This window comes from Amphiura filiformis, chromosome 14 (genome assembly GCF_039555335.1).
Source record: "Amphiura filiformis chromosome 14, Afil_fr2py, whole genome shotgun sequence".
NCBI classification, from domain to species: domain Eukaryota; kingdom Metazoa; phylum Echinodermata; class Ophiuroidea; order Amphilepidida; family Amphiuridae; genus Amphiura; species Amphiura filiformis.
Window position 1 is genome coordinate 28,239,211 of NC_092641.1, and position 26,055 is coordinate 28,265,265.

Below are 26,055 nucleotides of genomic sequence, written 5' to 3' on the forward strand. Positions count from 1 at the left end.
GCCTAAGAGATTTTTGCTGCCCAACAACAAATCACTCTCTCTCCCTTGAAAAGAGGAGAGTGTTAAGAGGCTCTTTTGGTCGCCTCAAGAAGAGCTGCGGCCATAAAATTAATATGAACAGTTGGTGAATCATGAGGAGCTAAAAATCACTCTTGTAAATGCAAATTAAGAAGAGCTATTAGAGGAGCAATCACTCTTGCTCCCCTCCGTTGCCTTCATTTCCTGCATTGCATTTTTGGTGTCTTTTATAATTTCAGACGTGGGCTTATTATGGGTATATGGAACAGTCACACCAGTGTTGGTAACATCTTAGGATCCATTGTAGCAGGATATTTTGTGGACACCGCTTGGGGTTGGTCGTTCCTCGTACCAGGGTTTATCATTGGAGGCATGGGCATTATCATATTTATATTTTTGATATCATGTAAGTGACTTATTATATTTAATAACTGTTTTAATCCATGCATTATACTAAAATGCAGTAAACCTTTGACGAGCGCGTATTGTAAAGATACATCGCGTATTTACTGCGTTGCACGCACTTGTCTCTGATTGGCTGCTAAGGCGATATGTTGTTGCTGAGTGGAAATTTATGAATGAACTGTGCGCCGTACACGTTGTTAGCGCCGAATTTGCAACATCACGGTAGTCGCGCTCGTCAAAGGTTTGCTGCATTTGACTATAGTGAATAGGCATTTCTCCTAGATATCCCATCATGCATATTACCATGCGCCATTGGGGATTGCTCACAAGTTTCAATGGGATGTACTAATTCGGATATCGACTGCTCAGTGCCAGAAGTGGGCAAGTGCAATAGCTGCCATGTGTAGATGAGTACAATATACTGTGTTTAAATTGCCAAATGTTCACAGGGCAGTTATTGCACTTACCCTATATATATAGATAAAGCACACAAGGAGTTCACACATGTACAAATGTATGAAGGAAAGTTCAATTACAAAGTCATCCCTTTGTGTATAGGCTAAATATACACAAATTCGGACATTGACTGCTCAGTGCTAGTGGGTAAGTGCAGTAGCTGCCATGTGTAGATGAGAACAATATACTGTGTGTAAATTGCCAAATGTTCACAGGGCAGTTATTGCACTTACCCTATATAGATAAAACACACAAGGAGTTTGCACATGTACAAATGTATGAAGGAAAGTTCAATTACAAAGTCATCCCTTTGTGTATAGGCTAAATATAAGAATCACAAATTTCAAAACAAGTGAAATGGTTCAAAATAGGCAAAAAAAAAAAAAAAATAATCATGCATTTAACGGTATACAAATAGAGATTCAAAGACTAGTATTTATTATGTGCTGAAAGCCATAATCTTCCAATTAGGATACATCACTATCTTTGCCTATGATCGCTGGAGAGGATTTTATATGTTTGCAATTGATACATTTCAGTTATGGTTGAAAATAGCCACTGGCTATTTGCCACATGTCACATAGTATAGTATAGCCAGTTGAATTTCTGTATAGGAGACCTGTGAACGAGACAGTTGGTTTCTTAATGGTTGTACACGTACACCCACATAGTGCAATTTCCAAAAGCTGTCATTCATTTGTATTTTATGAATCAAACTCAGCTGTTGGCTTCTCATGACTGTAAATTGTGATTATTTTGATGACTTTGCTTTCACTGTCCAAGGGTAGTTTTCTTCCCTGTAAAAGTGGAATATTTTGTGCTTCATTTATTTCTGTGCTTTTGGACTGAAATCAGCTACTGAAGTAAACATGTCATACTCTATTAATGATTTCAAAATGCATTCAAATTCAATGCATTTTGAAATCATTAAGGGGGTACTACACCCTTCGATAAATTTGTGACTATTTTTGCACTTTTCTCAAAACTAATAACACACTGGTAAAAGTTATGTATATTATAGGGGCAAGGAATCCAGTTACTACACTGAAATTTCAGTGACCCAAGACAAGCGGTTCGTTATTTATGATAAGAAATGAGGTACCGCTAGGATGTACCTCATTTCCTATCATATTTACTGAACCGCTTGTCTTGAGTCACTTAAATTTCAGTGTAGTAACTGGATTCCTTGCCCCAATAATATACATAACTTTTGTTACCAGTGTGTTATTAGTTTTTGAGAAAAATACAAAAATAGTTCAATATTAAAAACACAAAACATCATGCATTTGAATAATATTTCAATATACTCTTGTTTTACAACACTGATTTGTACAACACTGATTATAATTATGGTTTTGAATTGACTGTCTTTTGCCAGACACTTTTGCTAGATAGTTTTACACAATTCTTTTGTTTTTTTGTGTGTGTTTGTCTATCATAGATCCAACAGATGTCGGGTGTACTCCGCCAGAACATGTAGTAAGTAAAATCTATTGTCTTCATAAGGGCATGCTAAAATAATTGATTGTTAGGATTTCTCAGTAGCTCAGGACTCCCGACAGGGTTCGAATTCATTAAAAAATTTTGTGTAGCAGTTTTTGGCTAATTCATCATAATCAGGATACTTCTATGTATAAAGCACTATGAAAAGTGCTATACAAATGCAAAATTGGGTAGCAGTTACTTCAAAATGTGGAGCAAACTGCTATGCGATACAGCCAAATTCGAACCCTGACTCCCGATCATAAAACTATTGAGGGCTCTGCCCACCTCATCTGTCACAACCAGGGGCAGTCAAGTTAAAAACAAAATCACTAAAATAGTCTATTTTTGCGACTGACCTTCCCTCGTCATCATCATCAATCGTCGGTGGACGGAATGGAGGAAGCATCAGACATGCGAACCAGAGTCTTCTGTCTTTCATCAGTTCAGGCCCGTACGCAGGATTTTGTTTGGGGGGGGTGCTGATTTTGAAAAAGTGGACCTTTTTCCCAAGGGGAGGGGACGATTTTGTGAAAAGTGGACTTTCTTTCCAAAATTTGGATTTTTTGACAAAAAACCAGTAAAAAACCTGATTTTTTTGCTCGCTACGCTCACAAATTCTGAAATTTTGGGACTTTTTGTACACTTTGGCAAATTTAGGGGGGATGCGACGCACCCCCCGCACCCCCCCTGCATACGGGCCTGCATCAGTTGTTGAATCTCTGATGGTTGTAGGACAATATCAGTCTTGATGGCATCAGGGTATTGAAGTCGGGAGACAGGCTGGTCTGTTGTGTGAATGCAGTGACCAGCAAAACATAAGCGATGTTGTCTAATCAGTGATGACACAAGGGTGTTATGGTAGTCGCCGTACAATGCAGTGTTTGGAACGCAGTGTTTGGAATGTTCAGAACCTACCCTACTTTTCAAGCAGCACACAACCCTAAGGCAAAAAAACAATCTGTTTTATGGCTTGGTTTATTAAACCAAGCCAGATTTTCCATTTTGAAATTGTTAAAACTTGTTGTAATGTATGCATGTAAAATTATTATGTTTTGATGAATCCAAGTGTGTGAAAATATTAGATCCAACACCTAATAATGACAAAATTGGATGCTTTACACCCAATATTTATTGGTCTCGCTATGAGTTTAAAAATATTGGACGAGACATATATATTAAATCTCATTGCTCAACCAATAAATCAATCCAATTTGAGTTTAACAGAAATTGTTGTATGCATGTAAAATCAGCTATTGTGGGGAAAAAGTAGAATTATTTTGACTAAAAAAACCCGCTTTATTACAAGATACCTTTCCAATGCTGTTTCAGAAACCAGGTGAATTTAGGAATGGTAAAGCAAGTGAATACGATATAGACCCATCAAAGCAACCTGCCATATCAATATGGAAGGCTCTATGGATTCCGGTAAGTACATTAATTGAATTGTTAACAAAATGCTGATTGAATCTGTTTTGGCTAAATGATGGTAGTTTATTGCTGCAATGGCTCATTAACCCTAACCGCCGTATACTACAAAATACTACTTGATATATGCGCTGTTCGTGCATGCATCCCACGTGGTGTGATGCGCAATCGCCCTAAGTGATATATAGGCACGGTTTTCGCTGGCCAGCGAAGCCCAAGACCCGTGGCAAGGTGTCGCCGACCGTGTGCTTGGCATGCAAGGGGTCTCGGGTTCGAATCCCACCCAGAGCAAACAACTTCTTTCCTTCTTTTCTCTCTTTATTCCTTCCTTCTTTCCCTTCCCTTCCCGTCGCCGAAAAGCCCCTAGGCGGTTAGGGTTAGGATACATGTAAATTAACCAGACATGGAGAGATGATGTGTCCAAAATTGTTCAAGAATTTAATTTAAACAAGATAAAAGTATGAATATGATTAGTAATAACCTGGATGTATTGAAAGAACAACACTTTACTTGATCCTGCCTATCACTGTGCTGTCTGCTAACGTACGGATGCTAAGCATGGTTTCAGAATTTTGCTGCTTTGCATGTGCAGAATTTCTTGGTGCGCAAAAACTTGAGGATGACCAAGCATCTCCTATTGTAACAGGAATATATTATATGTAATATGTGATCCGATTTAGTCCACTTAGGCCAATGTCTGCAAATACAAAACTGAGATATAGCCAGAATTAGCTCAGTGTTATTGTTAGTCATAGTTATACTATGAACATGTAAAAATGTTGTAACCAAATCAGTTATAAGCGTGGCGTTTGGGCGGATAAAAGGGATATTTTACTTCCTATGTTATGTGGAAAATTTCTGGAATGGCCCAATACAGAAATGACTACAAATAACAGTACACAACTTTACACTTCTAATAAATTACAAAACGTTATTCCTGACTTCTTCATTGCAGGATAAACATTATATATGTGACCTGTCACGGCGAATGAGCCGTAAATTCCTCCCCCGGTCAAAATTGTTTTATTTCGTATTAAGAAAATATACATTATAAGCTTTAAAATGGTGTATTATTTGATTTCAAAGCGATATCCAGTAAGCGGGTTATGGTTTGTTGAACTTTGCTCCTTCAACAAAATGGTAGCTTTTTTCGTTTCTACGTGTGTCTCTTTTTCCACATTGCTGGCAATAAATATCAAACAGTCATAATTGGCGGTCATATCAAATCATCCCCTAGTCAACGAGGTTCAAGAAAGTTCTCTCATTGTTAATTGTTGGTTATACATACCTTACAAAATACAATGCCTGGTAACCCACCACTTGAACAGGATTTAGCCAAAGCAAACAAAGATCAGAGCTATTAAAATTATATTGCCATCTAAGGTAGAAGCTTATTATCCTCTTCAATAATAGGATTATTGATTGGTGTTTGACTATCAAAATGAGATAGATGTCGCGCCAGCTAGAGATGCTGATGAATACGACCTGCATGCACATTTTACACTGTATCTCAGAATACAATTAGGGAATTTACGGCTCATTCGAGTTGTACGGTCACATATGCAAATAATCAAAAGAGTATAGCCCAGTATGTAATATGCATTTTCAATTTTCATTCTTTTTGCAGGGTGTGGTAGAGTTTTCATTATGTCTTTTCTTCGCAAAGTTAGTCAGTTATACATTCCTATTTTGGTTGCCATATTATATAGACAATACAACAGGTAAGTTAGAAAATGCAATATACCGTATTTAGTCAAATAGTCCCCCCCCTCAAATAAACGCCCCACCACTTTTTTTCAACCAAGATGTTTCAAAATGCCGATATTTCCATGCTATCTTATGTAGTAAGCTTACCAAGTTGCTCACATGGTCGATAATAGCGTCACATTTTGGCGATTGGAAACCCGGAAGTGAAGCAGAAGTCAGGGTTTCTAGTTCATAGTTCGTCATTTTAGCGTGAATTTTAAGTTTACCTAATGATTTTAACAGGAATTATCGTTCTAAAATTGACCTTGAATAAACGCCCCTCGTGGGAAAATGTAATGCCCCCGGGGGCGTTTATTTGACGAAATACGGTATATATGCATGTAAAGAAACAGCATAAGTAATGTAAAAATGATGAGAAGGTATCTCACACTTCCCACAATGCATTTCTTCCATTTCAATTGTACTGATTTGTTATATCTAGTGCAACATGGGTTGCATAGTGACAGAAAGTACCTGAATGAACAGAGCACGTCCAGATCTTGCAAAATATGTTTTTACCTGACTATCGAACCTTTTTTAGCCAGTCTATTCTCAAAATGAAAACAAAGGCAACCTGTACAAAATTATAGGAGTTACATTTGATGTAATGAGATGATGTTTCATGTTGCAAAGGATTCTGGGAAGGGTAGGATATCTTCTCTGCTGAAAGTAGTTAATTCCGTGTGGTTTTGCTTTTTGCAAATTTGTGTGTCTGCGGGCATGAAAATAACATACACAATTATATTTTTTATATAAAGTTGCATTATACTTGACATAAATTCTGCGAAATAAGAAACTCGCACAAATCCCCAAACCCTAAAATGTAAAAATAAATACTCTTTAATAACGACTTTTACACTAGCTTATACGGAGTCTCCCCGTCAGTCTAAAACATCGTCAATCTGAACCCCTGTCTGTCCGAAAACCTGTTATTCTTACCCGAACAGGTTTTTCAGACTAACAGGGGTTCGGATTGACGGGTGTTTCGGACTGACAGGGAGACTTGACGATGATACAAGACAGACAGGTGTGTGATGGGTTTGGCGGTTCATCTTTATTGAGCAATATAGATGGTCTGTGGCTTTTACGTCGAACAACAACAAGGAGAAAGTTTGAAATTTGATCTTGTCCTTAATTTTGTCATTGATTTCTCTATTGATGGGATAATATTGAAGTCTGTCAACCAACTCTTCACTATGAAAGAAAATGTTATTTATTTTGTTAACCCATTTTTAATTGCAGATAAAATCACAGACCAGCAAGCAGCGTATCTTTCCACATTATTTGATGTAGGAGGCATTGCAGGTGGAATTGCAGCTGGTTTTCTAGCTGATGTCTCAGGGGCTAGTGGCACCATATCTTTCTTAATGTTGATTATAGCTGCTCCACTGGTAAGTTATTTAACTCTATCCATGTGGGTGTCGGTGGCAGACGACAAGTTTCAATTTAAAAAAAAAAAAATTTGGAATTGTACATTTTTGTGACCATGTAATGATATTTGGTATCAGCATGACAAATGAGTACAAACAAGCCCAGTGTTGGTTCAGAGGCTCAAAAGATGGCTCTCGAGATTATGAGGAAATATTTCAAAATTGGGAGATTCTATGTTGAAGGCTAAGGCTAGCATGCAGAGCATTAAGCACTTGTACATTACCTTTAAATGTTTCAATGAAAATATTGTTCTGATGCAATTCACTATCCATAGGTTAATAAATGCAATGTCCTATACCCTACTACCCCTACTACAGTTTATAGCTAACACCCTCCTTGTAAGAACTTCTTTGCTCTTACTGATTTTTTAGGACTTGGCATGACAACACACAGACATACAGGACTTTTAACATTTCATCATTTTTTGCTGAACCATGAAATGGTATCAGCCTATATGAGTGAATGTTACTTACTAGCTTACTAGCTTACTAACTGACTAACCATTTGGTCTGAAATGGACATATCTCTAAATGCCACGAAGGTATGACCCCATGAGTGGTGTCATATGAAAGAGGAAAATATAACAAATATAATAAAAATATTTCCAAACGTCGGAGGTCATCCAGAGGTCAAAAAAGGTCATTTTAACTGAAAATGCTCCGATTGAGCTTAAATTTAAATGCAATGATCCTTATGACATTCTAAACATGTTTAAAACATTTAAAAATTAATTTAAGGTCATTAAAGTTTTCATAAAGGGGTCAAAGGTCAAGGTTTTCAAAATGCTCCAATTGAGCTGAAATTTATATGCAATGATCCTTATGACATTCTAAACATTTTAAAAACATTTTAAGATTCATTTACCACAATATACTGCCGAAGCCACATGGTTCAGCTATGGTGCGGTTATCGCTCTAGTTAAATCATCAGCAATATAATACAAGTGTGTGTGCATGCATGTATATATGTGTTAGTTTGTTAGTTGGAGAAAATAATTATTACAGTGGGGTTTTATTTGTCGTAGGTCACTTGCTGTAGTATATCATAACTTTTTACATTTTTGTCTCTTTCATTACAGGTTTATTTATACAATGCATATGGGTACTTAAGTTTGGAAATTAGCATTTGTAAGTACACATTTTTGTTGTAGTCTAACAAAGCCAATGCTTAATCAAACTTAAATAAACAATTACAGGGACTTCATAGCATGCAACTTATATCCACTGCATGGATCTCAAGTCGCAATTAAATGCAGCTATAGTACAATGAGATAAACAAATTATGCGGATAAGACAGCAAAGGAACATGGGAAGAGGTCTGATTTTTAGAAAACAGTGTATTTTCAATTCGTACTGGCATACACTGCTTCACGAAGTCACAGCTAAGAGTAGCCTTTACTGGGTACCATTTAAATTACTTCAAAAAAATCTTTCAGTAAAATATCAATTTAACATGGTGGCTATCAGGTTCCTGAAATTAGATTATAAATTTGTGTCTACTTTTGCATTTTTCTCAAAAACTAATAACACAGTGGTAACAAAAGTTATGTACATGATAGGGGCAAGGAATCCAATTACTACACTGGAATTTCAGTGACCCAAGACAAGCGGTTTGTTATTTATGATAAGAAATAAGGTACCGCTAGTATGTACCTCATTTCCCATCATATATACTGAACTGCTTGTGTTGAGTCACTGAAATTTCAGTGTAGTAATTGGTTTCCTTGCCCCAATAATATACATAACTTTTGTTACCAGTGTGTTATTATTTTTTGAGAAAAATGCAAAAATAGTCACAAATTTACCACAGGGGTGTAGTACCCCCTTAAAGTAACTGTAGAAATGCATGTGTCAGTGAGATAAATATTTTCATGTTGTATTTTCTTTGTATTGTTATTACAGCATTAATGATGATTAGTGGTTTCTTTGTGAATGGACCGTATGCACTCATTACTACCGCTGTATCAGCTGACTTGGTAAGTCATATGATACATAATAACAGGGTTGCCAAACCCACGATTTGGTAGCCCAATTGGGCGGCTTTTGAAGATTTTTCCCGCGACTTTTGACAATTTCCTGTCCCATAGAAACCAACGGTTAAAAAAAAATTGGGCGACTTTTCAACTTTAGCTCCCGCGACTTCCGATAGTTTCCTGTCCCATAGAAACCAATGGTAAAGAGAAAAATTGGGCGACTTTTTGATTATTTGACCCGCGATTCGGGCTGAAATCTTTTGGCAACCCTGCATAATAAAACAGAAACAAGTTGATTTCCTGCAGGGCAGGTTTGTTTCAGCTTTAGAGCAATTTCCCAGTAAACACAAAATGTTTTTGAAAAAACATAAATTTGCAAATGTTAGAAAAAGTTGCCAAAATATGTTTAAAATGTTTGGTTATGTAAAAAGTATAATTAATTTTAATAATATTTCTAATCATTTTTGAAAACTTGGTGTCAAACATTCTAACATATTGTTGTTGAATAGTTTTTCTAAAAAGTTTGCCTTAAATATTTTACAATAACATTTTGACAACGTTTTAAAATGTTGTACTAGTGTTTTTTACGAATTGTCTTTGGGGCACTGTTATACATGTTAATATGTGTAACTCGCAAATTCAATATCTAAATTGTTGGAAATAAGTTTTTTTTTGTGTGGATATATTAAATTGAACCATACCCCATAAAGAGTGAATACTAAAATCATGAAATATCCCTTTAAACAGGGATTTTTTTTAAATCCCAAAATATCATGCTGTTTACATGTTTGTCTCTTACACAGGGTACACATCCATCACTACAAGGCAACGCCAGGGCATTAGCAACAGTAACAGCCATCATTGATGGCACAGGGACCATAGGAGCGGCTATTGGACCATTAATAACAGGACTTATAGATCCTAAAGGAAGGACTGGTTGGAATAATGTGTTTATGTTCCTTGTGGCATCGGAACTTGTTGGTGCACTAGTAAGTATTATTGGGCTATTCCATTTAAAATCCACACTACCCCTGTGGAAGATTTAGCTAAACTCTATCACAGAGGGAGTATGAGTTTTGAATAGAATTGACAATTGGGTAACTTCTATTTAAAATACTCACTCCAGTTATGAAAGATATAGGTAAAGTTTGTTCGGTTTATGTAAGGCGGAAATTATTCGGCTTTTGTTACTGTGCGCATCAATAAAGTCCCAACTCATGCTCGCGTAAATTCACATAAGCGTGCGCTAGTCAGGCATTACGCATAGCACACCTAGTGTAAGCACTGCGCCCAACAGCGTGCACGCTAATCTATATCAATTTCTTATTTTTTCTATAAGCCAAACAAACTTTAAAGCCATAATACAGTTTGAGTATTGGTTTCAAAATGATTCCAGTGGCGGTGCCAAGAAATTTTTTTTTGGGGGGGGGGCAAAGTGAATTTCAGGGAGGACAAAATCAACAAATTTGGCACATAACTTCTAGTGTCACCCAACAAATTGTGACCCGAACTGTTTCTAAGTACCTTACTGCGAAAGTTACCGCATATTCAGAACTATTAACCACCAATCTGTTTCTACTGGGGCCGTTACCATGTATTCCTCACATCAGGGGGTGGCCATGGGGTTAAAATACCAATCTGTCATTGAAGCACTCATTTGGGTAGTATACTGGTGGGGCTCCCACCCCCTTCCCCCTGCCACTGTAAATCCTGTTGTGTCACAAAAAGTAAATACTAACCGTCACAATTTCTGATTATTTTACAGTTAATCTCACGTCAGGTATACAAAGATTTTCTCAAAAAATGCCGGAGACCACGGGATGCAATGCTTATACAGAGTCAAGATTCTGAAAGGTAAGATAAGATCAAATTGATGAAAGGGACATGTTCATTGGCAGCTACAATCTCAGAAAAATAGTGTTCAAGCACGTTGAAATGATAATTAAAAATGGTCCCCCTTCTACCCCATCCAATGTTTGAATTATATGGTCGTCATCACCATATCAAGGGCTTAATACCAGACCCGTCACTGTCCAAAAATGGCATTTTAAGAAAAACATGTTTTCAAGTTTGCCAAAAATTATGCTTGAAAACCACAAAGAGCCACAAGTACAAAGGTTTTTCTTAACCAATGACGACATGTGCATTAGGGAAGTGTTTGAACATATTTTTTCTGAGATAGTAGATGTGAATATTGTTGTGTGAGCATGACAAAAAACACAGTCAGTTTACAGTCCGTTCAGCGGAGTTGGAGCAAAGTTTAACTCGAATGAAAATTGACTTGACTGGGTTTGAGTGACAGTTTAAGCCCTGCCAGCACTGTGCACAAATGACAGAATAATAATCATTCCATCAATCCATCCATGTATCTATCCAGCCTTCATTCCTGTCCTTTCTTTCCTCCCTCCCTTCCTCCCTCCTTTCCCTCCCTGTATGCAAGGGGTTAGCTGTGCTTTGTTCATATTATAAATATGGAATACATGCACCTTCAAACTAAATGAGATATTTTTGTTTTTACATCTATCATATCTACGAAGGGATTATACCTAGCAAGTATCCCATTATATCATTGTTTAACAAGCTCTGGGTCTGGCAAAAATTGTAGCTTTACCTATACACAGCTCGTGACCCTATGGGTATTTCTTTAGGGGAGCACACCACTAAATAATATCACATTGAAATTTAATGTCAAATTTGGTATAAAAAGAGTATTTTTCTTCCCCAATGAAATTTAAGGTTGTTCTTATTCATAATATCTGTAAGTAACTGCATATGACAGTCATCAGTTGTATTCTTTTGTGGTTATGTTGGAAAATTTCGCAGGATTATGTTGAATTTCCAAATTAGTCCAGAATTTTGCGATTCTATAATCATTTGTTGTTGCTTATGATTTGTGTTATAAGAAAAGTTGCTTTTATACCATGGAATTAGCCATTGATGTTGTCTGTTTTTGCACCGCTTGATGATGTTGGTGTAGATATGAAGCTATGTTGATTGACAATAATGGACTCCTTGCACTCTGCGGCCTTGCACTCCACGGATCATCTCAAAACAAGGTTCTCCATAATAAGTGTTCTTTCATTTGTGCTATGACTATTATGCTTTCACAAGCATTTATGTTTCAAAAAGTCATTCTAAAGTGCGTCTCGTAAATGTGTGCAATAAAAAACCAAAAGAAATGCACTGTATCACATGCGTATGAACGGAGAACCTTGTTTTGGTAGCAAGATGTTGAATCTGAGCAAAGGGCTGATGGCCAACGTTCTCTTACCAATCAGCTCTGTCAAGATTCACTATCATGTCTCTTGTCTAAGGTTTGCTAAATCGAAAATAAGATTTACTATGTCAAATATGAAATAATTGTTGGTATATATATTGTTCGCTATGTTGAATATGAAAATTGGTTAGGTGAGGTTAGGGTGGTGGTTAGGGTTAGGTTTAGAGTTAAGGTTAGATTCAACGTAGTGAACCTTATTTCATATTCGACATAGCGAGCCTTTGACATAGCAGGCTGTAATAACCGGTTTTCCAGTTAAGACATAAAATGCTGCATGAAATGATCCAATATTGCATGATTCCTATATCCAAAAAGTAAATGTGACTTGGCTATAACCCTGACTTGAAAATGCTTTGTACATTGTATAGTGCAGATGTAAAATCCTATGTTAATATAATGTGTTGCCCCCTGTTGCAGCAGCCTATCCTTCCCTAGATTGATCATTACAGAGCCTAGCTGGTCAAAGTATCTGTAATGGCCCACCACCTTCATACACCTCCCCATTTTATAGTGCTGTAAATTGATGAGAAACAGAATAGAAAAACCTCAAACCTTTCTTTTCTACTATTTTAGTTGAATGCAGGGTAAAGGTCTGTGCCTGCCCATCTGTATGTTGAAGCATTGATGACAGACTTACTCAGTATGGTATTATGTGTGGGCTTGCCACGCCTTCCACAATACCTTTGTATACACTTAGGTGGAGAGAAGTAGTAGCTGTTAAGAGGCTTGCCTTGCCTCGCCCCGCAAACGTCATGAATTGAAGCATGTACTGCCAAGCTACCATGCCTCGTAGTGAATTTCTTTCAGATTAATTCTCCCATTTTCCCCAATGAATTGGTTGAGTGCGCATAATGCACTCAAAGTATAAAATCCGAGATGTATACTATACTTTTACCAAAAATTAAAAAAAAGATAATTAGTACAGTTGACAAAGATCTTAGTCTTTTAACATAGGTATGAATTAGTTAGTTAACCTTAAGATTTAGGAAAGCAGCAGACGAAGGTTCTGCAAGTGTCCAATAATTTCTTGATAATAATCCCAAACTCTTTTTTTCTTTCTCTTTCACCCCTTTTGCATACAGGGAGCCTTTGATCAGCTAGACCCTGTCTGAGACCTTGTCAATGAATCAACCAACCAATCAATCGTCCATCCAAGTATCCATTCTTTCACTCTACACTGGCGATGCATGACACTTGCACGTGCTTGATGTTAAGAGTATTTGTTTTTGTATTATAGGAGAATTTATGTTACATCACATTGTTATATAAGGCAAAGCTCCCTATTCGGTATATGTTGTTCATGTGTGCCGCGCCTCACTAAGTAAACTTGTGGATCAAACTATAATTTAACGCCCTGAGCACTACCTGACGATCTAACATTGCCTCTGATTGGTCAATTACATGATATTTTCACTTTAATCACTTTAATCACCAATCAGAATGGAGCTTTGCAAATAATTCACCCCAATTTGTTTGCGTGGTGAAATTATTCTAACAATTCGCTGATTGGGCAATTGATAATGAAAACTTCTTTTTGGCCAATTGACAGGTAAGTTCTCATGTGGTTAATAAAGCAAAGAAACACTTTGATTCATTGGTACGTTTTCATCGCTTGCAATGTTTGTTATGCTGTTTGACCACTTTTTACTCCAGTTTTTACTGAAATATTTAATTATAGAGGCTTTCAATAATCTGGTGATGTTCTGCAACGAGGAAATTAAACAAGGTTTCCGAATTTGACAACCTTTCCACCTAATTTGTTCCTCAACTCATCTCACAAACATGATAGTATCCATTTAATAGCGTATGTTTGATCTTTAACATGTTGGACATCGATTGTATTTTGGCGGGAATATGGTAAAATTAATTTTTGTCAAAATGGTAGCCGCGGCACTAATGAATGGTATTATTGTGAACCCATCCCTGTATGGCATATTCATCCCAGTTGGGCTTTATGACGTGGTTCACAATTGGCCAGACAGCATTTTTGGCTGGATATTTTATAACTTGCTTCAAAATCAAACATCATTACACTCTGTCTCGTCTCAAACTGTTTCAGCCATGTTGGATTTCGTAGTGGCAGATTCAAATCGCACATACCAACCTAATCCCACAGGCATATACATATGCATAGAAGGGCGATTTGTCCATACACTGGCGACACCGCGTAAATGCACCGATTCAAGACTGCCACTACAAAATTCAACATGGTGTTACTCTCAAGACACAGTGTACTACATGCATTTTTATTTTAAACTGTAGTTGAAATTGTGGAAAAAAATATATAGGAAAGTTAGAAAAAAAGTGCTTTGTTGTTCAACATTTTATAAAAATGTCCAAAAGCGTAAATGCACCCAAACACGCGATTTGCACTGGTTTTTTTTTTAATCAACAGCGAATGATGCTAGCCAATGGTTGTAGGTCCAGGGAGTCTCCAAATCTGCGGGGAAATAATAATTATTTTTTTTTTTCATTTCTTGTTTTTTGGTGGGAAATCACAGATTTTTTTCGGATTTTGAAGAATCAGAGTGGGTTTTTTGGCCTAAATATTGTTTTTTTCCCAGGCCTTAGTTTAGGAACCCCTGCTCTATGTCATTGTATTTTGAAATTAGGCCTGCTTGTGATGTGAAAATCAATGGTATTTAGGCAATAGGCAATTGGTTTTATTCCTAGAATTTTATTTTAAGCAAATCTTTGAAACCTTTTTTACCAAGTAAATATAAGGATATAATTATATCCCTCAACATCTGTAATATTGATGTTGTTGTGTAAATGAATGCATTTGAAAAATGCCATATTTTCTTGTCAATTCAGATAAAGTTTTATATTTTAATCAGTAAGTGTAAGTAGATTGATAGTAAATTTAGACTTGGGTCACATGTTTTTCCACTGTCTATTATGCCAAGTAAAATAAATAACATGTGTCGTCCCTGCCCTCACCGATTTTTGGAGATTTTAAAATATTTTTCTTATTTTTCATATTGGCTCCCTTTGTTTCTAAAACTAGTGCACCTGTAGCTTTGCAGCAATGCATTCTGGGTAGACATTACAGTGCATTTCAAATTGGGCAGATAGCCAAAAGCTGAATGAAACTTGTCCATAGTTGCCCATTACACATCTTTGTATCCACTTGCTGCTGCTTTTGCTATCCAGTTGGGGTATTTTGCCCCTAGATGACCTTTGACCTCGAGGGGCCCTTCAAAACCACCCAGTCAACATGCTTTTCCGTCACCTACCCATATCCGAAATTTTGGCTCGATCGTCAAAGCCAATGAACGATAGGCGGACAGACAGATAGACAGATACAGCCCGCTTAATATTTTATTAGTACTAGTGCACCTGCAGCTGTGAGAGCCCTGATGCTGTGTGAGAGCACTGGCATGATAGCGATACTGTTTGATGACCTAAGACCTCGGTGTAATTTCTTTCATGCTCCCCTCATACGAAGGATTCCACCCAATAGGGCAAAGTTTAAATTTAGCCCCTACATGACCTTTGACCTCGGTTGACCTCAATTTTGTTTTGGGCATATGTTCACTTCCTATCAAGGATTCCACCCACCAAGTTTGCCCCCGATAGGACAAAGTTTGAAATCCATGACCTTTGACCTTTGACCTCGGATGACCTCCATATAATGTTTTTCATGCTCCTCTCATACGAAGGATTCCACACACCAAGTTTGAGCCCGATCGGACAAAGTTTGAAATTTGACCCCTCCGTAATGACCTTTGACCTTGGTTGACCTCGATTTTATTTTGCTCATATATTCCCCTCCTATCAAGGAATCTATCCACCAAGTTTGGGCCCGATCGGACAAAATTAGAAATCCATGACCTTTGACCTTGACCTCCGATGCATCGAAGCGCGGCGAAACGCATTGCTGGACAGGCACACAGAGCTCATTATTTTATTAGTACTAGTGCACCTGCGGCTGTGAGAGCCCAGATGCTGTGAGTGCACAGGCATGATAGCGATACTGTTTGACCCCAGATGACCTTTGACCTATCAAGTTTAAGCCCAATAGGGCAAAGTTTAAATTTAGCCCCTACATGACCTTTGCCCTCGGTTGACCGCAATTTTGTTTTGCGCATATATTCCCCTCCTATCAAGGATTGCACCCACCACGTTTGAACCCGATAGGACAAAGTTTGAAATCCATGACCTTTGACCTTTGACCTCGGATGACCTCCATATAATGTTTTTCATGCTCCCCTCATACGAAGGTTTCGACCCACCACGTTTGAGCCCGATCGGACAAAGTTTGAAATTTGACCCCTCCGTAATGACCTTTGACCTCGGTTGACCTCGATTTTATTTCGCGCATTATAGTCCCCTCCTATCAAGGATTCCACCCACCAAGTTTGGGCCCGATCGGACAAAGTTTGAAATTTTGACCTTTGACCTCGACCTCCGATGACCTTCAAAACCACATGCCCAACATGCTTTTCCCGATACCTACCTATATGCGAAATTTCAGCGCAATGCGTCGAAGCACGGCGAAACGCATAGCCGGACAGACAGATAGATAGACAGATAGACAGATACAGCCCGCTTATTATTTTATTAGTATAGATAGTGCACCTGCAGCTGTGAGAGCCCTGATGCTGTGAGAGCACTGGCTGACCTCAATTTTGTTTATGCATATATATTCCCTCGATCGAGGATGCCACCCACCAAGTTTGAGCCCGATAGGACAAAGTTTGAAATCCATGACCTTTGACCTTTGACCTCGGATGACCTCCATATAATGTTTTTCATGCTCCCCTCATATAAAGGATTCCACCTACCAAGTTTGAGCCCGATCGGACAAAGTTTGAAATTTGACCCCTCCGTAATGACCTTTGCCCTCGGTTGACCTCGATTTTATTTCGCCCCTATATTCCCCTTGTATCAAGGGTCCCACCCACCAAATTTGGGCCCGATTGGACAAAGTTTGAAAATTTGACCTTTGACCTTGACCTCCGATGACCTTCAAAACCACACGGTCAACATGCTTTTCCCAGCACCTACCCATGTCCCAAATATCGGATCGATGCGTCGCAGCACGGCAGAACGCATAGCCGGACAGACAGACAGATAGACAGACAGAGACCGCTTATTATTTTAGTATAGTAGATAGATAGATTGTTGTGATGAAAAGACATATTAGGAAGTTCTTGGTTATCATTTATAAACACATTGAAAACACTTTCTACAAGCTAGGGGTAGGGCTTTGGGAAATAATAAAAATATTAGGGGCCTTCCCATTTTTATGATGTGTTGACAAAGCTTTTGCAATTTTACACAGAAATGAAAAAGTAAATTTGTAGCAAACAATAAGAGCCTCCTTCACCAAATTTAGATGTTATTTATTTTTCTTGGCCTTATTATTGTGTTATATAATACCGGTAATCTTATTACAATGTTGGCGGCATATTATGTACATGTCATATATGCTATAGGTGAACTTTGTTATCACAGCCAGTTAAAAAAACATGAAGGTGTCGTAATAGACCTTTTCATTCCGATCAATTCCATTCAGTTCCAATAAATTTCCAGAAAGCTTTGGTACCTTTTCAGCATCTTGCACTATGCAAGGTTTCAGTATAATTAATAGTTATATTGAGGAATTCGCCTTCACTCTGTCATTCGTGTAATAGATGGGTACTGGTCTTTGGTATGTACACGGGCATTGATAGTAATACTCGCACTACTTAGTACTTACAAGTTGTTCGCAATACTCGCATATGATATGGAGCACACACATTTTTGATCGCTTTTTGAAAATGTCTATTGAAACTACTATATGATTGAATTTTTGGCATTTTAATCAATAGCAAACTGTAGCAATACTTTATTTTTATCTGAAAAATCCTTTTTCAGTGACAAATGATTCATCTTCATCTCATCTTGACATTTGAGTTTAAATTTAAGAACTATAGGCAAAATAACTAATTCTCGATCATGAGAGGATGAACCTTCAGCGTACTTTTCATAGAACAACACGATCGCGTGACATACTTGACAAAACCTTGACCTTACCTAGCAACGACCGGTCAATTCTTAAAAGCTGTGTTTGCACCGTAAGCACCGGTCTTTGCGTAGTACGCTCGACACAAATACCTGTGTGTACCTAAGTTGGCTCTCGTGAGCGAGAATTAGATATTTTGCCTATAGATGTACTATTAGTAGTATTATCTTAAAGTATCTTGTTCAGTTATTTTTTATGTATTGTATTTTGTATACATCCATATTAAAAGGATGCACTTGAAAGATTAAAATTTGTTAAAAGGATGTACTTGTTGGCTGCTGCATATGTCTAATTTACATAATAGCTTGGAATAAATACCAGACTCATCTTAAGTTGAGGTCACTTCAAATCATCATATGTGTACATCCATATCAAAACGATGCACTTGTCGGCTGCTACATGTGCCTCATTTCACATAATAACTTGGAATAAATAGCAGACTCATATCAAGTGTAGGTCACTTCAAATCATCCCCAAGTCAAATTGTATAAGAAATGGTATCTGTATTCCTAAACCATGTGACTTGGGGATGATTTGAAGTAACATCCACTTCGGAGATGAGTCTGGTATTTATCCCTAGCTATTTTGTGAAATGAGACACATGTAGCAGCCGACATGTGCATCGTTTTGATATGGATGTACACATATGAGATGAGTCTGGTATTTATTCCTAGTTATTAAGAGACACATGAAGCAGCCAACAAGTGCATCCTTTTGACTGTAAACAATGTATGTGCATATATATTAATTCATTGCAATCCAAACAAATTGAGTATATTGTGGTTGTTAATTTAGGGTATACCAAAGAAATGAGTAGAATTAATAGAACAGGGTAGATTTGATGTAAAGATGTTGGTAAAAGGTGCCAAAATTAAGTGAAGGTGCAATAAATATATGTTCTGTGAGGAGTGGGGGAAGCAATTTTCGAGAGGCCAAATTGGGAGGGGCACAACTTCAGGAGCACCTTTTAATATGTATGCATTACAGGAAAAAAAAAATATTTGAAACATTTTTGCTTACTTTGCTCACATGAACTCTCTACTTGTTTAAGGTTTTGAATACCAGGTCACAATCCATTGATGTGTGTGAAGAGGGGGAGGGCAACTCTGCAAGGAATTTTCTGTTAGTTGAGATGATGTGTGTGAAGAAGGGAGGGCAACTCTGCAAGGAATTTTCTGTTAGTTGAGATGATGTGTGTGAAGAAGGAGGGCAACTCTGCAAGGAATTTTCTGTTAGTTGAGATGATGTGTGTGAAGAAGGGAGGGCAACTCTGCAAGGAATTTTCTGTTAGTTGAGATGATGTGTGTGAAGAAGGAGGCAACTCTGCAAGGAATTTTCTGTTAGTTGAGATGATGTGTGTGTGAAGAAGGAGGGCAACTCTGCAAGGAATTTTCTGTTAGTTGAGATGATGTGTGTGAAGAAGGGAGGGCAACTCTGCAAGGAATTTTCTGTTAGTTGAGATGATGTGTGTGAAGAAGGGAGGGCAACTCTGCAAGGAATTTTCTGTTAGTTGAGATGATGTGTGTGAAGAAGGGAGGGCAACTCTGCAAGGAATTTTCTGTTAGTTGAGATGATGTGTGTGAAGAAGGGAGGGCAACTCTGCAAGGAATTTTCTGTTAGTTGAGATTGGCGAACAAGGATTTTTTGGGTTCATACTTTTTACACATCCCATAAAGCATAACTAATTCAGGGGAATTGTTTTAAAATTTGGTGTAATGTTCCACTGTAATTTATCAATATTTTCATTTGGTAGAAATTTTTTGATTAAACTTTCGGCACATTTTTGCCAGTTTTGGACAAGAATTTTGAACGGAAATAAGACAGAAAAAAAATTGATTGTGTGTGGCAAGTGACTAATGTTTTTGTATTGCATCCCATTATGAGGCTGAAATTATAACTGGGTTGACCATTTCCATGGCAACCTGACTCAGGAATAGATTCTGAAAGGGGGGGGGTGATTAAATTGGTATGTTCATGGAGGACTGCATACTTGGCTATGACCCTGTGTATACAGAGCCTGAACTCGACTTCAGGTGAATTTGAACTTGACTTTGTTTGTGTGTAAACAGGATCACTACGATTTGAACTTGACTTCAGAAGTCGACTGAAAGTGAAAGCCCCACTTTTGGTTCAAGTTCCTTGAGGAATTAGTCAAGGTTAGGATTTATCCATGTTAATTCTGTTCTGCCTGTCATCAAAGTAACAGGTGTATTGTCAGTTCTTCTGTGGAGAACTGGCCAAGTGGGGCTTCCTGTTTAAATGACGATCTGGAACAACTTCTTTCGACTTCACAAACTAGACTTCAAACTTGACGTCAAACTCGATTTTTGCATTGTAAACACATATGCAATTAGAATGGCTATTTGAAGCATGAGCAAGTGATGGCGTAAAAGTCAAATTCACAGTTTGTTTTAAAATGGACTGCATGTAAACAACCGTAAAATAATTTATGTTAATCCTTAGTCACAATTTGAATTTGATGTTGCAATTGAAGTCAACTTCTCTCTGTGTCAACAGGGTCCATGTTTGCATGTCACCCATGGAGATGAAGAACAAGTTCCCTGAGCTTATTCTGGATTAATGTTTATTACAAGCTCTTTCAAAATGATTGGTACCCATCAATGTTGATGTTTATTGAAACTTCTGCCTGTTCCAAATGCAACATTGGATACTCTTGAAATGTCCAGGATATATAGTTTATGACTTGTCACATAATTAATGGACAAATGATTTAGAGCTTATGTTGAATTTTGATGTGTCAGACTTATCCATTATTAATGAAAACTGATGATGGGTACCAATCATTTTGATACAGCTTGAAGTACCTCTATTTGGGCAGGTCTTAAAAGCTGGTGTAAATGTTTCATCAATATTATTTCTTGAAAGCGTCTAACCCTTTGGTTGCATGACCCATATTTTAAAAGAATAATATTGATGAGATATAAACAACAACAAGGGCTCTGGTAGCAACGTTTGGACAGATCTTTTTGTGGGACATTAGAGTCGGACATATCGAATTGCATTCTAAATACGAAGACATTCCTCATATTCAGAATGCAATTGGATATGTCTGGTGTCTTCTCAGCTCCCACAAAAAATACTCTGCAAACATTAATATCGGATTCCTTAACAAATGTATAAAGTATAATTGGATCATTTGTATTATATTAAGTTCTTATCATAAAGTTGTATATTTTATCGAGCCAACCTATAATTATGTTCAGTCCTTGAATTTTAGAAAATAGGTATATGAGTAGTGCCAATGATGGAGCCAATAGGATTTAGCTGCCAGACACTACTGCCTTCTGATTCGCTGATGTGGCATTATATGCTCTGCTTTGATTTGCTGATGTAGCTGTACATGTACTGTATTGGGCTGTTCCAATTGAAATCCTTACACCTATTGAAGACATGACCTTAAATTTTCCTCTCAGGGAGTGTAGATTTCAAATTGGGTTACCTGAATGGCTCAAAATAAGCTAAGGTGTCATAAAAGTGTAACACACAATTATTTTTCCAGCTCTTTTCTTTTGGTCTCCAACCAGGTTTAAATTATAGTATGCACATATATCGTTCATAATACACTAAAAGAAAGATAAGTTATAGACCATTTACTTCACAAATTTAATTTTCTAGCCCTTGCATGACGTTATATTTGACAGACACAATTTTGATGATTTTCTGCAATCAAATAAAAATTTATAAAGTATTACATAAGGTATTTTGTGGTTATTTAGGTGTAGGACCTACAGCAACTGATTGTGGAAAAAATGTGTCCAAATATTACAATAAGGAGGATAAATTGTTATAAATAAAATATGTGTGTCTGTCAAGCCATAACATACGCAAGATGTCTGTCAAATGTAACATACAGAATAATAATTTGGCAAAAACAGTAGTTCAAGATGGGAAATTGAATAAAGATCACATGGAGTTTATACATCACATGTTTTAAAACACTTTTATAAACTCTAAACTATCATCATAATGTGAACATCAAGTGATTTTTAATTTTTTTAAAAGTATTGCGTATGTTACTTTTGACAGACACATACAAATCTTATGTATGTTACTTATGCACAAATGTTTGACAGACAACACTTAACAATGGATTGTGTCATCAAAAAGCTTCTCCTCACAAAGTGATAGTGCCACAAAGCTAGGTGGAGCTAAATGCTATGTCATGTAGCATAATTAGCTGTATCACCCTAGTTTAGCAGGAATTACAGCACCGTCTTGCGTATGTTACTATTTGACAGACATTTCAAGAAAAATTTTAAAATTGTTATATGTTCAAAAAAGATGGCAGCCACTTACAAATTGATTATAATATGGAGAAATGAAGTTATTTACAATAGATTTACCCTTTAGTTTATGCTTCAAGTCTTTGTTTATAAAAACTGAGGGACTTCAAAATCAATCAAAAGTTTGACAGACAATAGTAACATACATAAGGCAAACTTTTAAATCCTTTTTTGATCTGTTAACTTATAATTCATAATGCCTCTTTCTGTTTTTTGATTGGTTTACTGCACCATTTTGGGAAACAGGTCACATGAATTTCTATAAGGATCCATAAAAAAATTAAAAGCTGTTGAAAAAAGGCGTCTCTTGGCATGTTACAAATAAAAGTGTAAAAATAGGCATTTTTACAGCTATTTTTATTTTTTTATTATTTAGAGTGAAAGGATTTTACTTAAATTGTGTATGCTATGTCTTTACTACCTAAACTTGCCACTAAACTAGCAAATATTCCATTTCTATAATTATTATTTTTAAAAAAAGATGTCAAAATATATGGCTATAATATGACACCTTAGCATATTTTGAGCCGAATGGGTAACTCAATTTGAAATCTACACCCCCTGTTTTGGAGATTATGTTCATATCATTCAGGGGGTTGTATGGATTTCAACTGGAATAGCCCCTTAGAATTGTGCTTTGATTGGCTGATAAAGCTTCATGTTCTGATCAGGACAAAGCTCCAAGTGGACTCCAACAGACATTATAGTTTATCTTTGACATTTGTAATTCACTGGAAATAGTGTCTTTCTGATGGGGTGTAAACCTTCAAATACAAGTTTTAATTTAAGCTCTACAAATCATCACTGGGCAGGAAAACCTAATGTAACTTTTCACTGTTTGTGTTACTTGTATTTAGCAAAGCAGGGAACAGTAATGTCAAATTTGAGAATATTGGTATGTTGCAGGGGACATAAAAACTGCCTCGCCTAACTTTGTTTTTTATCATTTAAATGTATTTGATGTTCCTGCAAAATGCAGAATCTTAAGTAGACATTTTGTACTGTTCCCTGTTTTGCTAAATGAGTAACTGTGAACATTTACATAGGAAATTTTTCCTACCCAGCATTGAAATATTGATTTCATGTAGCTCTTAAAAGTTTAATGGATAATTGGATATGTTATGTATATGTAACAAAAACAATGCTTTGTATAAATTTGGTTTATATAGTATTTTATAAGTAAATTCATTCTTATGAAGTAAGAGAAATTGACACATTTAATCACAGGCCCGTTTAACATGATATTTTTAGGTAGTAGCATTTTTTTAAATCTTTTTTATTATTATTATTTTTTTACACTTTTAGACTCTACTTTCAGACAGTATAGTTGTTTGGAGAGCCAATACCTCAATAAATGCAATGTTTTATAATATACTACCTACTTAAAATAATAGTTGTATTGAACTTCTTACTGACTGATGCTTTGTAATTCAATACCAGAGGTGTACAACTAAGGGGAAGAAGGGGGGGGGGGGGTTCCTCTGTCTAGAAATACCAGGAAAACATTGACCAAAAGTTGTATGAATTTTACATAATTTTGACCATTCTAGTGTTATAATTGCCCATTTTTGTGCACTCCAAATGATGGTGAAAATGCAGCCAAATTTGTTTTTTGATCTTTTGATCGGCCATCAATGCTTGTTCCTTCCTTCCTTGTAGTGCTGACTTCTGCAAGTGAAGAAATATGTACCGCTGTTGCGAGCATGCTCCAATAGATGAGTCGTAGCCCAAAATATAAGTGCAAATTGTATATACAGTGGAGAGTGTTGGATAAAAATAACTGTGAAGGAGGCTGACTATTAGACAAATCCAATCCCACACATTCCTAACTTTCCTACACCTCGGTGACAGCCATTGAAGTGGGTCATCTCACCTGAAATGTGAAATGATGCAGTATTTGCAGGAATTTTAAACTGTTCCATCCCCATGTGACAAAAGGATGCTGAATGTTTACAATACAATATAAGATTGATTTTGAAGTAGCGCTTTTCCACCCAATTGGGCAGATACAACACCAGTTTGATGCGAATGGCCCCAGTAAAGCAGGAATGAATTCTGACCATCACTTGGCTTGTTGAATTAGTGCATATCATCATTCCCAATGCAAACTTGAATATCCAGGGATGGAAAACTGGCTGGGTCTGTCTTCGATGCATCCAATCCTTATTATTTATTGATCCTTATGAAATACCAATCAATTGACTGAAAGCAGCATTGCCAGTTCAAACACTTGGATGTGGTGCTCTTAGCTTCTTGTATATGCAAATGGTTGTTATTCAGAAGGTTTGTAGCTCAGAAATGGGCTATTCCAGTACATCCCCTATGGAAGACATGACCTTAATCTCCCACACAGGGGTGTAGATTTCAAATAGAATCACCCATTCAAGTTGCCTAATTTGAAATTCACACTCTATCTTCCATATGGGGGTACATGGATTATGTGTAATGTTCATATTTTCAAAAGTTAATATACATCTTTTAAAAATGAATGAGATCATAGGCATAGATCCGGGGATGGGGGGGGGGGGAATAAATCCCACCCAATATTTTGCTAGGGGATGGCAGATTCCAGCAAAGGGCAAAGAGTCCAAATTCACCTGCTTTTTCCTGCATTTTCCTGCAAAGTTACTTCACGCTACTTTTAATAGCACCATCAGACTTCAAACTCACAACCTCACAATCACGAGTTGAACCTACTACAGCCGCCCTACGTTTGAAAAACAAATTATACTAACTACTTTGATATTATTTTTTGTGTGCATTTTCTCTCTCACAGCTTGCAAGCACTCCTGGAGAATGAAGAATCAGCTGACAATATGGAGGAGCTAAGAGAAAACGTTGAGTTGTCGGAAATCTCTGATGGATTCCATTATGAAGGGAGATGACAGCGGTGAGGGCGCCAGACTTTAATACACGCCATTGGGCTATTCCAGTTGAAATGCATACACCCCTATGGAAGACATGACCTTAATCTTCCGCACAGTGAGTGTGAATTTCAAATGGAGTCGCCCATTCAGGTAACAAGGTAACCCCATTTGAAATTCACACTCCATGTGTGGAAGATTAAAGTCATGTCTTCCATAAGGGGTGCAATAGTTGCCATGTGAACATTTGGCAATTTACACGGTACATTGTACTCATCTACACATGGAAGCTACTCATGGCAGCTATTGCACTTGCCCACTTCTGGCACTGAGCAGTCTATATACTAGTATTTTATTCAACCTATAAATGGCAAGACTAATTGCGGATTGATACATAATGGCATTCACACAATTGGGCGCAGAACCTATGCTAAAGTTTGTTCGGCTTGTATAAGGTGAAAATTATTCGGCTTTTGTTACTGCACATCAATAAAGTTGTGCTCGTGTAAATTCACATATACGTGCGCCAGTCACACATAAAAATACACAACTCACAACTAGCGTAAGCACTGCATGCCATTCTATATCAATACATGATGTAATGAGTCTTACTTTTTCTGCCTTGTACAAGCCGAACAAACTTTAGTTGTGCTTTGCTTAAC

The 26,055-nt window shown here is 37.1% G+C and overlaps 1 protein-coding gene across 2 annotated transcripts in view; it reads left to right on the plus strand.

Moving 5' to 3' along the window:
• LOC140169896 (glucose-6-phosphate exchanger SLC37A2-like) overlaps nt 1-13,694 on the plus strand; it is a 31,579-nt gene extending 17,885 nt beyond the window's left edge. For both annotated transcript variants that reach the window (XM_072193217.1, XM_072193216.1), the window contains exons 7-16: nt 258-424; nt 2,321-2,358; nt 3,694-3,789; nt 5,417-5,510; nt 6,778-6,926; nt 8,045-8,093; nt 8,868-8,941; nt 9,742-9,927; nt 10,704-10,792; nt 13,298-13,694. In XM_072193217.1, coding sequence (XP_072049318.1) covers nt 258-424; nt 2,321-2,358; nt 3,694-3,789; nt 5,417-5,510; nt 6,778-6,926; nt 8,045-8,093; nt 8,868-8,941; nt 9,742-9,927; nt 10,704-10,792; nt 13,298-13,316 — 961 coding nt within the window. In that variant the 3' untranslated portion in view covers nt 13,317-13,694. The remainder of the gene's footprint in view (nt 1-257; nt 425-2,320; nt 2,359-3,693; nt 3,790-5,416; nt 5,511-6,777; nt 6,927-8,044; nt 8,094-8,867; nt 8,942-9,741; nt 9,928-10,703; nt 10,793-13,297) is intronic.
• Nucleotides 13,695-26,055: the final 12,361 nt, after the last annotated feature.